Source organism: Mesoplodon densirostris, chromosome 2 (assembly GCF_025265405.1).
Source record: "Mesoplodon densirostris isolate mMesDen1 chromosome 2, mMesDen1 primary haplotype, whole genome shotgun sequence".
Classification (NCBI taxonomy): domain Eukaryota; kingdom Metazoa; phylum Chordata; class Mammalia; order Artiodactyla; family Ziphiidae; genus Mesoplodon; species Mesoplodon densirostris.
The window spans coordinates 84,241,316-84,254,394 of NC_082662.1; the positions used below are offsets into that span (position 1 = coordinate 84,241,316).

General features: G+C 36.8%; 1 protein-coding gene across 7 annotated transcripts in view; it reads left to right on the forward strand.

Moving 5' to 3' along the window:
* The window catches only part of CCDC18 (coiled-coil domain containing 18), a 115,010-nt gene that overhangs the window by 80,336 nt on the left and 21,595 nt on the right, over positions 1–13,079 (forward strand). For all 7 annotated transcript variants that reach the window (XM_060090137.1, XM_060090138.1, XM_060090142.1 and 4 more), the window contains 5 exons: positions 2,050–2,149; positions 6,421–6,537; positions 7,984–8,127; positions 9,723–9,926; positions 12,820–12,957. In XM_060090137.1, the coding sequence (XP_059946120.1) occupies positions 2,050–2,149; positions 6,421–6,537; positions 7,984–8,127; positions 9,723–9,926; positions 12,820–12,957 (703 nt within the window). The remainder of the gene's footprint in view (positions 1–2,049; positions 2,150–6,420; positions 6,538–7,983; positions 8,128–9,722; positions 9,927–12,819; positions 12,958–13,079) is intronic.

Sequence of the window (13,079 nt, forward strand, 5' to 3'; positions counted from 1 at the left end):
ACATGTAAAAGTATGAAATTAGACCACTCTCTAACACCATACACAAAAATAAACTCAAAATGGATTAAAGACCTAAATGGTAAGGCCAGACGCTATCAAACTCTTAGAAGAAAACATAGACAGAACACTCTATGACATAAATCACAGCAAGATCCATTTTGACCCACCTCCTAAAGAAATGGAGATAAAAACAAAAATAAACAGATGGGACCTAATGAAACTTAAAAGCTTTTGCACAGCAAAGGAAACCATAAACAAGACAAAAAGACAATGTTCAGAATGGGAGGAAATATTTGCAAATGAAGCAACTGACAAAGGATTAATCTCCAAAATTTACAATCAGCTCATGCAGCTCAATATCAAAAAAAAAAAAAAACAACCCAATCCAAAAATGGGCAGAAGACCTAAATAGACATTTCTCCAAAGAAGATACACAGATTGCCAGCAAACACATGAAAGAATGCTCAACATCATTAATCATTAGAGAAATGCAAATCAAAATTACAGTGAGATATCATCTCACACGGGTCAGAATGGCCATCATCAAAAAATCTGTAAACAATAAATGCTGGAGTAGGTGTGGAGAAAAGGGAACTCTCTTGCACTGTTGGTGGGAATGTAGATTGATACAGCCACTATGGAGGTTCCCTAAAAAACTACAAATAGAACTACCATATGACCCAGCAATCCCACTACTGGGCATATACCCTGAGAAAACCATCATTCAAAAAGAGTCATGTACCAAAATGTTCATTGCAGCTCTATTTACAATAGCCAGGACATGGAAGCAACCTAAGTGTCCATCAACACATGAATGGATAAAGAAGATGTGGCACATATATACAATGGAATATTACTCAGCCATAAAAAGAAACAAAATTGAGTTATTTGTAGTGAGATGGACAGACCTAGAGTCTGTCATACAGAGTGAAATAAGTGAGAAAGAGAAAAACAAATGCCATATGCTAACACATATATATGGAATCTAAGGGGAAAAAAAAAGGTCATGAAGAACCTAGGGGCAAGACGGGAATAAAGACAGACCTACTGGAAAATGGACTTGAGGATATGGGGAGGGGGAAGGGTAAGCTGTGACAAAGTGAGAGAGTGGCATGGACATATATACGCTACCAAATGTAAAATAGATAGCTAGTGGGAAGCAGCTGCATAGCACAGAGAGATCAGCTCGGTGGTTTGTGACCACCTAGAGGGGTGGGATAGGGAGGGTGGGAGGGAGGGAGACGCAAGAGGGAAGAGATATGGGAACATATGTATATGTATAACTGATTCACTTTGTTATAAAGCAGAAACTAACACACCATTGTAAAGCAATTATACTCCAATAAAGATGTTAAAAAAAATTCCCATAAGAAATACAGTGGTCGTTTACTGAGCTTTGGATATCAGGGACAGCAATCATGAGATAAATGCCTCGTTCAGTTATAGTGAACTCACAGCTATTATATATAAAAGACTTTCAAACACTCCTTTGATCTATAGATGAAAAAATATAGATATATTTTTTAAATTCTTATACTGATTCAATCTTATTCCTTGGTCGTGCTTTTAACATTTAGTTTAAATTGTCTCCAGTGGTAGAATCTGAGTTAACTTTTGCCTTTTTAGAATACTCTGTTAAAGTAGTTGCATTGATATCAGTCATTTTCTTTATACATTATTCCTTTAATGTGAGCTCTCAATCTGAAATAGTTGAATATATCCTATCACTTTTTTTTTTTTCTTTTTGCGGTATGTGGGCCTCTCACCGTTGTGGCCTCTCCCGTTGCGGAGCACAGGCTCCGGATGCGCAGGCCCAGCGGCCATGGCTCACGGGCCCAGCCGCTCCGCGGCATATGGGATCCTCCCAGACCGGGGCACGAACCCGTATCCCCTGCATCGGCAGGCGGACTCTTAACCACTTGCGCCACCAGGGAGGCCTATCCTATCACTTTTAACTTACAGGAAAGGTAACCCACTTGATTTAATTTTTTTGAAACTATAATATTCCTATTTATTTGCTTATATCTTTTTCACTTTGATAAATTGCAGGGAATGCAAGATGGAGATTGAAGACAAAAAGCAAGAACTCCTTGAAATGGATCAGGCACTTAAGGAGAGAAATTGGGAGCTGAAGCAAAGAGCAGCTCAAGTTGGTTTTCTTAACTATATATATATATATTTTTTAAACTATATTTTAATGAAATTTTCTGTTAAAATACAATCACACAAGGTTTCAGAGGTCCCCTCTTTTTGGCAAAATAAACATTTTTATAGCTTTTTTAAAAATTCATTTATTTATTTTGGTGTGTTAGGTCTTTGTTGCTATGAGTGGGCTTTCTCTACTCTTCATTGCTGTGTGTGTGCTTCTTATTGAGGTGGCTTCTCTTGTTGCGGAACACAGGCTCTAGGCGTGCGGGCTTCAGTCGTGGTGCATGGGCTCAGTAGTTGTGGCTCGCGGGCTCTAGAGTGCAGGCTCAGTAGTTGTGGCTCGTGGGCTTAGTCGCTGCGCAGCATGTGGGATCTTCCCAGATCAGGTCTCGAACCCGTGTCCCCTGCATTGGCAGGCAGATTCTTAACCACTGTGCCACCAGGGAAGTCCCTTTATAACTATTTCTTTTTTCTGTGCACATAAATATTTTTTAAATTAGAAATATGTCGTCTCTCTTTATCTTGCTATTTTTATAGCAGGTGGATTTTGGGGAATGAAGTTTAGCTTAGTATCTGAACCTTTTGATCTCTTATAATACTGTATATCAGAAGAAAATGGGATTAAAGGAGTTACTTGCTCAGCTAGTATTTATTGGAGGAACAAAAATATTCAGAAGGCATTATTTAGCAGCATCTTTTTTAAAAGATTTTATTATTTAGAGCAGTTTTAGGTTCACAGCCAAATTGAGCAGCAGGTAGAGAGATTTCCTGTAAACCCCCCACCCCCACAGATGCACAGCCTTCCCCATTATCAACATTCCCTGCCAGAATGGTACATTTGTTAAAGCTGATGAACCTATTGATACATTGACACTTCATAATCACCCAAAATCCATAGTTTACATTACAGTTTACTTTTGTGTTATACGTTCTAGGAGTTTGGACAGCTATCCATCATTATGGTATCATTGAGAATATTTTCACTGCCCTAAAAATCCTCTGTGCCCCACCTATTCATCCCTCTCCCTCTTATCCCAACCCTGGCAACCACTGATCTTTTTTCTGTCTCTCTAGTTTTGCCTTTTCCAGAATGTCATACAGTTGGAATCATATTGTATTGTATGTAACCTTTTCAGATTGACTTCTTTCACTTAGTAATATGCATTTAAGTTTCCTCTGTGTCTTTTCAAAGCTTATTTCTTTTTAGCATGGAATAGTATTCCATTGCCTGGATATATTATGGTTTATTTATCCATTCACCTATTGAAGGACATCTTTATTGCCTTTGCTTCTTTGTCAAAGATCAGTCGACTATATTTACATGGGTTTGTTTCTGGTCTCTTCTGTTCTATTGATTTATTCACCTATTCTTTCATCAGTACCACACTGTCTTGATTACTGTACCTTTTTAGTAAGTCTTGAAGTTGGGTAATGTCAGTTTTCCAACTTTGTTCTCTTTCAAAATTGTGTTGGCCCTTCTGGGTTTTTTGCCTCTCCCTATAAACTTTAGAACCAGTTTGTTGATATCCACAAAATAACTTGCTGGGATTTTGATTGGCATTGCCTTGAATCTATACATCAAGTTGGGAAGAACTGACATCTTGACAATATTAAGTCTTCCTATCCATGAACATGAACTCTCTCTCCATTTATATAATTCTTTGATTTCTTTCATTGGAGTTTTATAGTTTTCCATATATAGATCTTGAATATGTTTTGTTAGATTTATAACTATTTCATTTTGGAGAGTGCTAATATAAATGATAATTTTGTTTTTAACTTCAAATTTCTCTTGTTCATTGCTGGTACATGGGAAAGCAATTGATTTTTGTGTATTAATCTTGTATCCTGCAACCCTGCTATAATCACTTATTAGTTCCAGGAATTTTTTTGTCAAATCCTTTGGATTTTCTACCTAAATCATCATGTCATCTGCAAACAAAGACAGTTTTATGTCTTCCTTCCCAACCTGTATACCTTTTATTTCCTTTTCTTGTCTTACTTCATTAGCTAGGACATCCTGTACAATGTTGAAAAGAAGTGGTACGATGGAATATCTTTGCCTTGTAACTGATCTTAATGGGAAAACTTTGAGTTGCTCACTGTTAAGTGTGATGTTAGCTGTTGGTTTTTTTTAGATATTCTTTATCAAGTTGAGGCAGTTACTCTCTATTCCTAGTTTACCAAGAGTTTTTATCATGAATAGATGTTGGATTTTGTCAAATGTTTTTTCTGCATCTATTAATATGATCATGTGATTTTCTTCTTTAGCCTACTGATGTGATCAGTTACATTAATTAATTTTCAAATGTTGAAAAAGCCTTTCATACCTAGAAAAAATCCCGCTTGTTGTGGTGTATAGTTCTTTTTATACATCGTTAGGTATGATTCAATAATATTTTATTGAGAATTTTTATATCTATGTCCATGAAAGATACTGCTCTGTAGTTTTCTTTCTTTATAATGTCTCTGTCTGGTTTTGGTATCAGGGTAATGCTGGCCTCAGAGAATGAGTTAGTATTTCTTCTGCTTCTATCTACTAAGTGAGAGTATAGAGAATTAGTATAATTTCTTCCTTAAATGTTTGGTAGAATTCAGCAATGAATCCATCTGAGTCTGGTGCTTTCTGTTTTGGAAAGTTATTAATCATTGATTGAATTTCTTTAATAGATATAGGCTTATTCAGATTGTCTCTTTCTTCTTGTGTGAGTTTTGGCAGATGGTGCCTTTTGAGTAACTCATCTATTTCATCTAGTTTTATTAAATTCATGGGCAGAGAGTTGTTTGTAACATTTCTCTAGTATCCTTTTAATGTCCTTGAGATTTGTAGTAACATCTCCTCTTTCGTTTCTCATATTAGCAATTTATATCCTCTCTCTTTTTTTTTCTTTTTTTAAGTTAGTCTGGCTGGAGACTTATTTATATTATTGATCTTTTCAAAGAACCAGCTTTTGGCTTTGTTGATTTTCTCTGTTGATTTCCCAATTTTCATTGATTTCTGCTCTTTTATTATTTTTTTCTTCTGCTTAGTTTGGATTTAATTTGTTCTTCCTTTTCTAGTTACCCAAGGTAGAAGCTTAGATGACTGATTTTAGGCCTTTCTTCTTTTCAAATATATGCATTCAATGCTTTAAATGTTCCTCCAAGCAGTGCTTTTGCTGCATCCCACAATTTTCATGTTGCATTGTTATTTAGCAGCTTTTTTTTTCTTAAATTTTATGGATTATTTTGGGCTGCATTGGGTCTTTATTGCTGTGCGCGGGCTTTCTCTAGTTGTGGCGAGCAGGAGCTACTCTTGGTTGCAGTGTGCGGGCTTCTCATTGCGGTTGCTTCTCTTTGTTGTGAAGCATGGGCTCTAGGTGCGCGGGCTTCAGTAGTTGCAGCACGTGGATTCAGTAGTTTTGGCACGCGGGCTCTAGAGTGCAGGCTCAGTAGTTGTGGTGCACAGGCTTAGTTGCTCCGTGGCATGTGGGATCTTCCTGGACCAGGGATAGAACCCATGTCCCCTGTATTGGCAGGCAAATTCTTAACCACTGCACCACCAGGGAAGCCCTAGAAGCTTTTTTTTTTTTTTTTTTTTTTTTTTTTGCGGTATGCGGGCCTCTCACTGTTGTGGCCTCCCCCGTTGCGGAGCACAGGCTCCGGACGCGCAGGCTCCGGACGCGCAGGCTCAGCGGCCATGGCTCACGGGCCCAGCCGCTCCGCGGCATATGGGATCCTCCCAGACCGGGGCACGAACCCGTATCCCCTGCATTGGCAGGCGGACTCTCAACCACTTGCGCCACCAGGGAGGCCCCCTAGAAGCTTTTATCAAGCATAAAATGAAGTTTGAATCATTTTATTTGTCACTTATGTGAACATAATCATATATCGGGCTCTAGATCCAGTATTATTAAGCAATGATTATTTGTCTCATCCTTTTTTCTTTTTTTTGCGCTACTCGGGCCTCTCACTGTCGTGGCCTCTCCTGTTGCGGAGCACAGGCTCCGGACGCGCAGGCTCAGCAGCCATGGCCCACGGGCCCAGCTGCTCCGTGGCATGTGGGATCCTCCCAGACCGGGGCATGAACCCATGTCCCCTGCATCAGCAGGTGGACTCTCAACCACTGCGCCACCAGGGAAGCCCCTGTCTCATTCTTTTTAATAATTTATTTGAGATGCATTTATTCTTTAGTTATACCCACTATAAACAATTCTAAATCACATTCCAAGCACACAGTTTTCCATGTTAGAATAAAATTGAGTGACAGCTTAATGTTGATTTTGTACTTAGGTTACACATTTGGATATGACTGTTCATGAGTACAGGGGAGAAATGGAACAGAAAATAATTAAATTAGAGGGTACTCTGGAGAAATCAGAATTGGAACTTAAAGAAAGCAACAAACAGGTAAATTATTAAAAATTACGTGTTTTAAATTGTTAAAAAAATAACTCCTTAACTGTAAGTATCTGTTATTCACATAATACAGCTTTTTTTTTTTTTTTTTTTTTTTGCGGTATGCGGGCCTCTCACTGTTGTGGCCTCCCCCGTTGCGGAGCACAGGCTCCGGACGCGCAGGCTCAGCGGCCATGGCTCACGGGCCCAGCCGCTCCGCGGCATATGGGATCCTCCCAGACCGGGGCACGAACCCGTATCCCCTGCATCGGCAGGCGGACTCTCAACCACTTGCGCCACCAGGGAGGCCCAATACAGCTTTTTAATAGAATACAAACAATAAAAATACTGCATTATTTTACTTTATTATTTATTTATTTATTTATTTATTGTTTTTCACTGCGCTGTGTAGCTTGTGGGATCTTAGTTCCCCAACCAGGGATTGAACCTAGACCCTTGGCAGTGAGAGCACGGAGTCCTAACCACAGGACTGCCAGGGAATTCCCAATACTGCATAATTTTAATTATCTTGTACATCCTACATTATATTCACTTTCTTCTCAATTTTTTTCCCCAGCTTTATTGAGGTATAATTGACAAAAAATGGCATATATTTAAGATGTACAACATGATGTTTTAATGTACATATACATTATGAAATAATTACAGTAATCAAACTAATTAACATATCTACAACCTCATATAGTTACTTTTTTTTTTATGAGAACACTTATCAAGTATACAACAGAGTATTACTAATTACAGTCATTCACTGTGCCATACATTGTACCTCCAGAATTTATTCATCCTGCCTAACGGAAACTTTGTACCCTTCTACCAACATTTCTCCTTTTCTCTGACTCCCCAGCTTCTGGTGCTTACCCTTTTAATGTTATTTGAATGTATTTTTTTGGTATGTCAATGTGTTCACATATTTATTATAATGTGTGCATATCTAAATATGTATAAAATATCTCTGGAAGGATTTGCAAGTAATTCTGTTAACTGTGGTTGCCTCTAAGGAAGGAACATAGTAAAGAAGGGGAGTTTGTTTTCACTAATTGTATTTTTTACCTCATGCAGATAATTACCTGTAACATTATTTTGAAGGCCATGTAATGTGTGTTGTTTTAACGTACCTTTATTTTCCTTTCTTATACAAACGTGATTGAGACTTTCATCTCTTTTAGTATTATTTTAGGTATACATATAAGCATTTTATTAGACACAAGAATTCTGATGCTTATGTCAAAGTTATGGTTGTCTTAAGAAAAACACATTTTTGGCTCTTTGTTCTAATAAACTCACTCTCTTCTAAAATTAAGAAAAAAGAAAAACACTTCTAAATTTTTGCCATTTTAGATATACATGTTTAAAACCTGACTTACTTGGATTGCAGTTATGACTGAAGAATTATTTTTCTTTAGTTACATTAACATTGCTCTGTTTAAAATTCAGATAGAAGGTTTGAATGAAAAATTGCAAAATGCCAAAGAACAGCTTCAAGAAAAAGAGTTTATAACACTACAAAATGAACAGGAGATAAGTCAACTGAAAAAAGAAACTGAACGGACACAAGAAAAGATGAAAGAAATGGAAAGTGTAAGCAAATTATTTTCCTCCTAAGGAACAAGATTGATATAAATCTTTATGTTTTAAACTGATTGGTTTTAGTATGTGATTGGTATTTAGTATGCACAGAAACTGTGCCATAAGTATTTTTAGGCTAATTATTTGTGCCAGATACCTATTATTTTCCTTACCTTATTAATTACTTTATTCTCATTTTCTAATTATAGGTGAGGTTATCATCTTATTTGTCTTTATATTCCTTATAGGCATTCACATGATATCTCTCACATAGTAAATCCATGGTATATGCTCACTTGGTCAATAAATGTATGTATGTTTTAATTGAGAACCTACTATGTGATAGAACTGAAGATCAGCTATTAATAGGATGCACTCCTTTGTTCTTGAGGGACTCTATCCAGAGAATAAATTAACAGATAGTTGTATTTTATTGAGGCCAAGTACATTGAGTTGCCAGATAAAGTTTGATGACTTCATATCATCAGTTTGCATGTGTGTTGACTACTGAACTCATTCCACCCACTTGCCTTTTTTAAAAAGTGAATTTTCTTCTAAGAGCTCTCATGGATGTAACTTTTATTTGTTTTTAAATACTATACTCAACTTTAAAACTTAATATATAGCTCTTTATTGTGTTTGATTAATTGATTATCTGTCTCTTCCAGTTGAATATAAACTCCACAAGGGTAGCCACTTTGTCTCCTCTGTTCACTCCTTTATCCTCAACACCTAGAATAGTATGTATCACATAGTAAGCATGAATAAATATTTGTTGGATTATATATCAATACATAAATTAAGCAGGGTCTCTGAGACCAAGTTTGGGCCCCAGTGAGAAAAAAAAAGGTTACTGGCTCAATCATTTCATGTTCCCTAACAAGGGCTGGCTAAAAATATTTACATGAGATTTATACTGATATACAACACAGTTGGACCTTAGGCCCCCATTCTAGACATTAGGGTCCTAGTGATTTGTACTGCTTTCTTTCCTTCTTATCAGCCCTAAAGTCAAGCGTCATTATCTACCATCTAATCTACCTCACTGAGCCAATTTAGAACTAATTTACTTCTTACTGATTTTTTTTTCTCTAAGAAATAATACTTTACTGGGGATTTAACTGAGGAATGTAAAAGTTTTTCAGAGGGAGTAGTAGTCCCAATAACAAATTTCCCTTTTGCAGAGAATAAGATCATCCTTAACCAAGCTGTGTGGGTTAATGGTAGGTTTTGATTATTCATGCCAGTATATTCTCCATCTTTGACATGGATAATCAAATATTAATGTCTTTCTTCTCTTTATATTATTATATATTCTGTGATGTTGCATCATAATGTTAAAGGATTATGCAGCTTGCATATTAAAGTCATGTAAAATATACCAGTGAGTCCCAGATTTATTACAGTACTTTTGTCATTTTTTTATCATTAAAAAAGAAGAAAACATTTTCTGAATGTCAGTTTCACAGTGGATAATATTCATATGTTAAATTATATAGAGGTTTAGTTGAGAGGGGGTAAGTCATTTATTAAAAGAGAAATCAGAGTAAGAATAGGTTATCTGTATCATTTTATTTTGAAACCTACAAATATCTTGTGCATTTCAGGTTATGAAAGAGCAGGAACAGTACATTGCAACTCAGTACAAGGAGGCCATAGATTTGGAGCAAGAATTGAGGCTAACTCGGGAGCAGATGCAGAACTCTCGTACAGAATTGGTGGAGGCTCGTCGTCAACAAGTCCAAGCACAGAGAGAAGTAGAAAAGCTGTCAAGTGAACTGGAGGAAATAAAGCAACTCTCTAAAGAGAAAGTAATCCCTATTCTAATTTTACCTTACTGAAAATACTAAAAGTTCTAACATTTACTTTTTCGACTATAGAATATAGTTCTTACAAAAGTTAATTGTGTTCCACAACAATATGAATGTATTTAATGCCACCAAATTTGACACTTAAAAATGGTTAAGGTGGTAAATTTTATGTTATGTGTATTTTACCCAAATTTTTTAAAAAACTGTTATATTTAGCACAGCATTGTGGAGTAACTTGGACGTCTCTCAGAACTGAGTATTAGTCAAACTAATTAGTTTTCAATAAAATGAGTTATAAAGCACTTTCAGACTTTCAAGTGAATTTGAGCTATCACTCAAACAAAAAAATAAATCTAATCTTTTTTTAAAGATTTACTTATTATTTATTTATTTAATTTAATTTATTTTTGGTTGCATTGTGTCTTAGTTGCAGCATGCAGGATCTTCATTGAGGCATGTGGGATCTTTCATTGCGGTACACAGGCTCTTCGTTGCGGCGCATGGGCTTCTCTCTAGTTGTGTGCAGGCTCCAGGGCGCGTGGGCTCTGTAGTTGTGGTGCTTGGGCTCCAGGGCGCCTGGGTTCTGTAGCTTGCGGCACGCGGGCTCTAGTTGAGGCACGCAAGCTCAGTAATTGTGGCACACTGGCTTAGTCGCCCCCGGCATGTGGGCTCTTAGTTCCCTGACCAGGAATCAAACCCGCGTCCCCTGCACTGTAAGGCAGATTCTTTACCACTGGACCACCAGGGAAGTCTCTAATAAGTCTTTTTTAGTAAAAACTTTTTACATTTGTAGCCATTCATATATGAAAACTGCCTATCTAAATTTATAACTGTTAGAAACCTGCAGTCCAGAACCCTTGGGGAGGAAAAGGGCTTTTAAATAGCAAGAGCACTAATATAGATTGTATTTCCCTAGTATTAGATAGAAAGTTAACAATTTGGCTTAAAAATATTTAGATTGATATATGTGAGTTAATTACTTAGACTTGGAGAAAAATGTATTTATTGGTATTCTAGAAAAGTTCTTGTGATTTTTCTGCTTTCTATTATGGTTACTAATTCAGTATGGGAATTGAGTAAAAATGTTTTTACATTTAGCCTTGGTTAACCTAATGACATTTTTATTCACATTTCTGGGTGGTTAGACTAATAAAAAATATACAGGGAAGTTTTACTAGAATGTCGGGCACATGGGAGTCTACTAGGAAAAGGGAGGCTATCGACTTTTATCTCATTTCTGTCCTTATCAATAGTATCTAAATGTAGTATAATTGATTTTATCTGATAAACTAAGCTCATTTAATCAAATAAGTAAGTGAAAGTGCGGAATTATTAAAAATGACATTTTAGGCCTTCCCTGGTGGCGCAGTGGTTAAGAATCCGCCTGCCAATGCAGGGGACGTGGGTTCGAGCCCTGGTCCTGGAAGATCCCACATGCTGCGGAGCAACTAAGCACGTGCGTCACAACTACTGAGCCTGCTCTCTAGAGCCTGCAAGCCACAACTACTGAAGCCCATGTGCCACAACTACTGAAGCCCATGCACCTAGAGCCAGTGCTCTGCAACAAGAAAAGCCACCACAATGAGAAACATGTGCACCGCAACCAAGAGTAGCCCGCACTTGACGCAGCTAAAGACAGCCCGTGTGCAAAAACGAAGACCCAATGCAGCCCCAACGCAGCCAAAGATAAATAAATAAATAAATAAATAAATAAATAAATAAATTTAAAATGACACTTTAGGGCTTCCCTGGTGGCACAGTGGTTAAGAATCCGCCTGCCAATGCAGGGAACATGGGTTCGAGCCCTGGTCCAGGAAGATCCCACATGCTGCAGAGCAACTAGGCCCGTGTGCCCAGCTACCGTGCCTCAACTCCTGAAGCCTGCCTGACTAGAGCCCGTGCTCCACAACAAGAGAAGCCACCACAGTGAGAAGCCCACGCACCACAACGAAGAGTAGCCCCTGCTCTCTGCAACTAGAGAAAGCCTGCGCAGCAACGAAGACCCAATCCAGCCAAAAATAATAAATAAACAAAATACATTTATTTAAAAAAAATGACACTTTAAGTATTATATTTTAACCCAAAAATCTAAGTTTATATTCATGCGTTAATCTTTTAATGTGGGACCAAATCTTGGTTTTTGGTGTATGGTAGGATCACTTGATTAAAATTCCACCTAGTCTTTCTTGCATAAACCATACTCATATTCCATCATCTATAGTTTCCAATTTTGGTTTCTTAAAATGGAAAAAGAATTGAAAGACATTTGTGAATCAATCAGAGGATAGCATCTCTTATATTTTTTATGGGATTTCACACAATATTTTACAACTATCCTGACTGGTTCTAATTGGGTAGCAAATGTTTGTGACTCACTTATTGAATTTTCTCAAAGCATATAACTTAGTTTATAAAAACATTCCTTTTACATGCATATTTCATCAATGTTCATAATGTATAATAAAATTACATAATTGTAGTCACAAACACAACTAGCATAAATAGGTCTGGATAAATACACAACTGACTGTAGATAAGCAAACAGCACATCTGGTGAGCAAAAATGCATACCCATACCTAAGAGCAGACTATTATCTGCCAAAGTTCAGTGTTCTGTGGTTATTATTTTATTTTACAAAATGCATTGGTTAGTGAACTTCTATTATATTATGATAACAAACAATATACTGATACTTTCCCATTAGTACTCTCTTAAACATCTAGATTAAAATCTAGATTAATACATTTTTTAAGTGTACATTTAATATGGTAACTGTGTATGAGTATATAGTATTATAAAAGATTAAGATACTTCTATAAATGTGCTGAGTTGTTTAGCTATAATAACCAAATAAACAAGTAATGTAACCTTTACTTAATATGTCATTTTAAGGAAGCTCATGGAAAACATTTAGCTGAAGAACTGGGGACTTCTCAAGTACGTGAAGCTCAGTTAGAAGCAAGAATGCAAGCAGAAATCAAGAAATTGTCAGCAGAAGTAGAATCTGTCAAAGAAGCTTATCATCTAGAGGTAAATAAAAATTTAATTTGTTCTATTACCCCCTGCTAAAGTGTGTTGATCTATCTGAACAAAGTATAAGTCTAGCTCTTAAATGTTCATTATAGAGTAATACATGTAGTCTTCCATTTCTG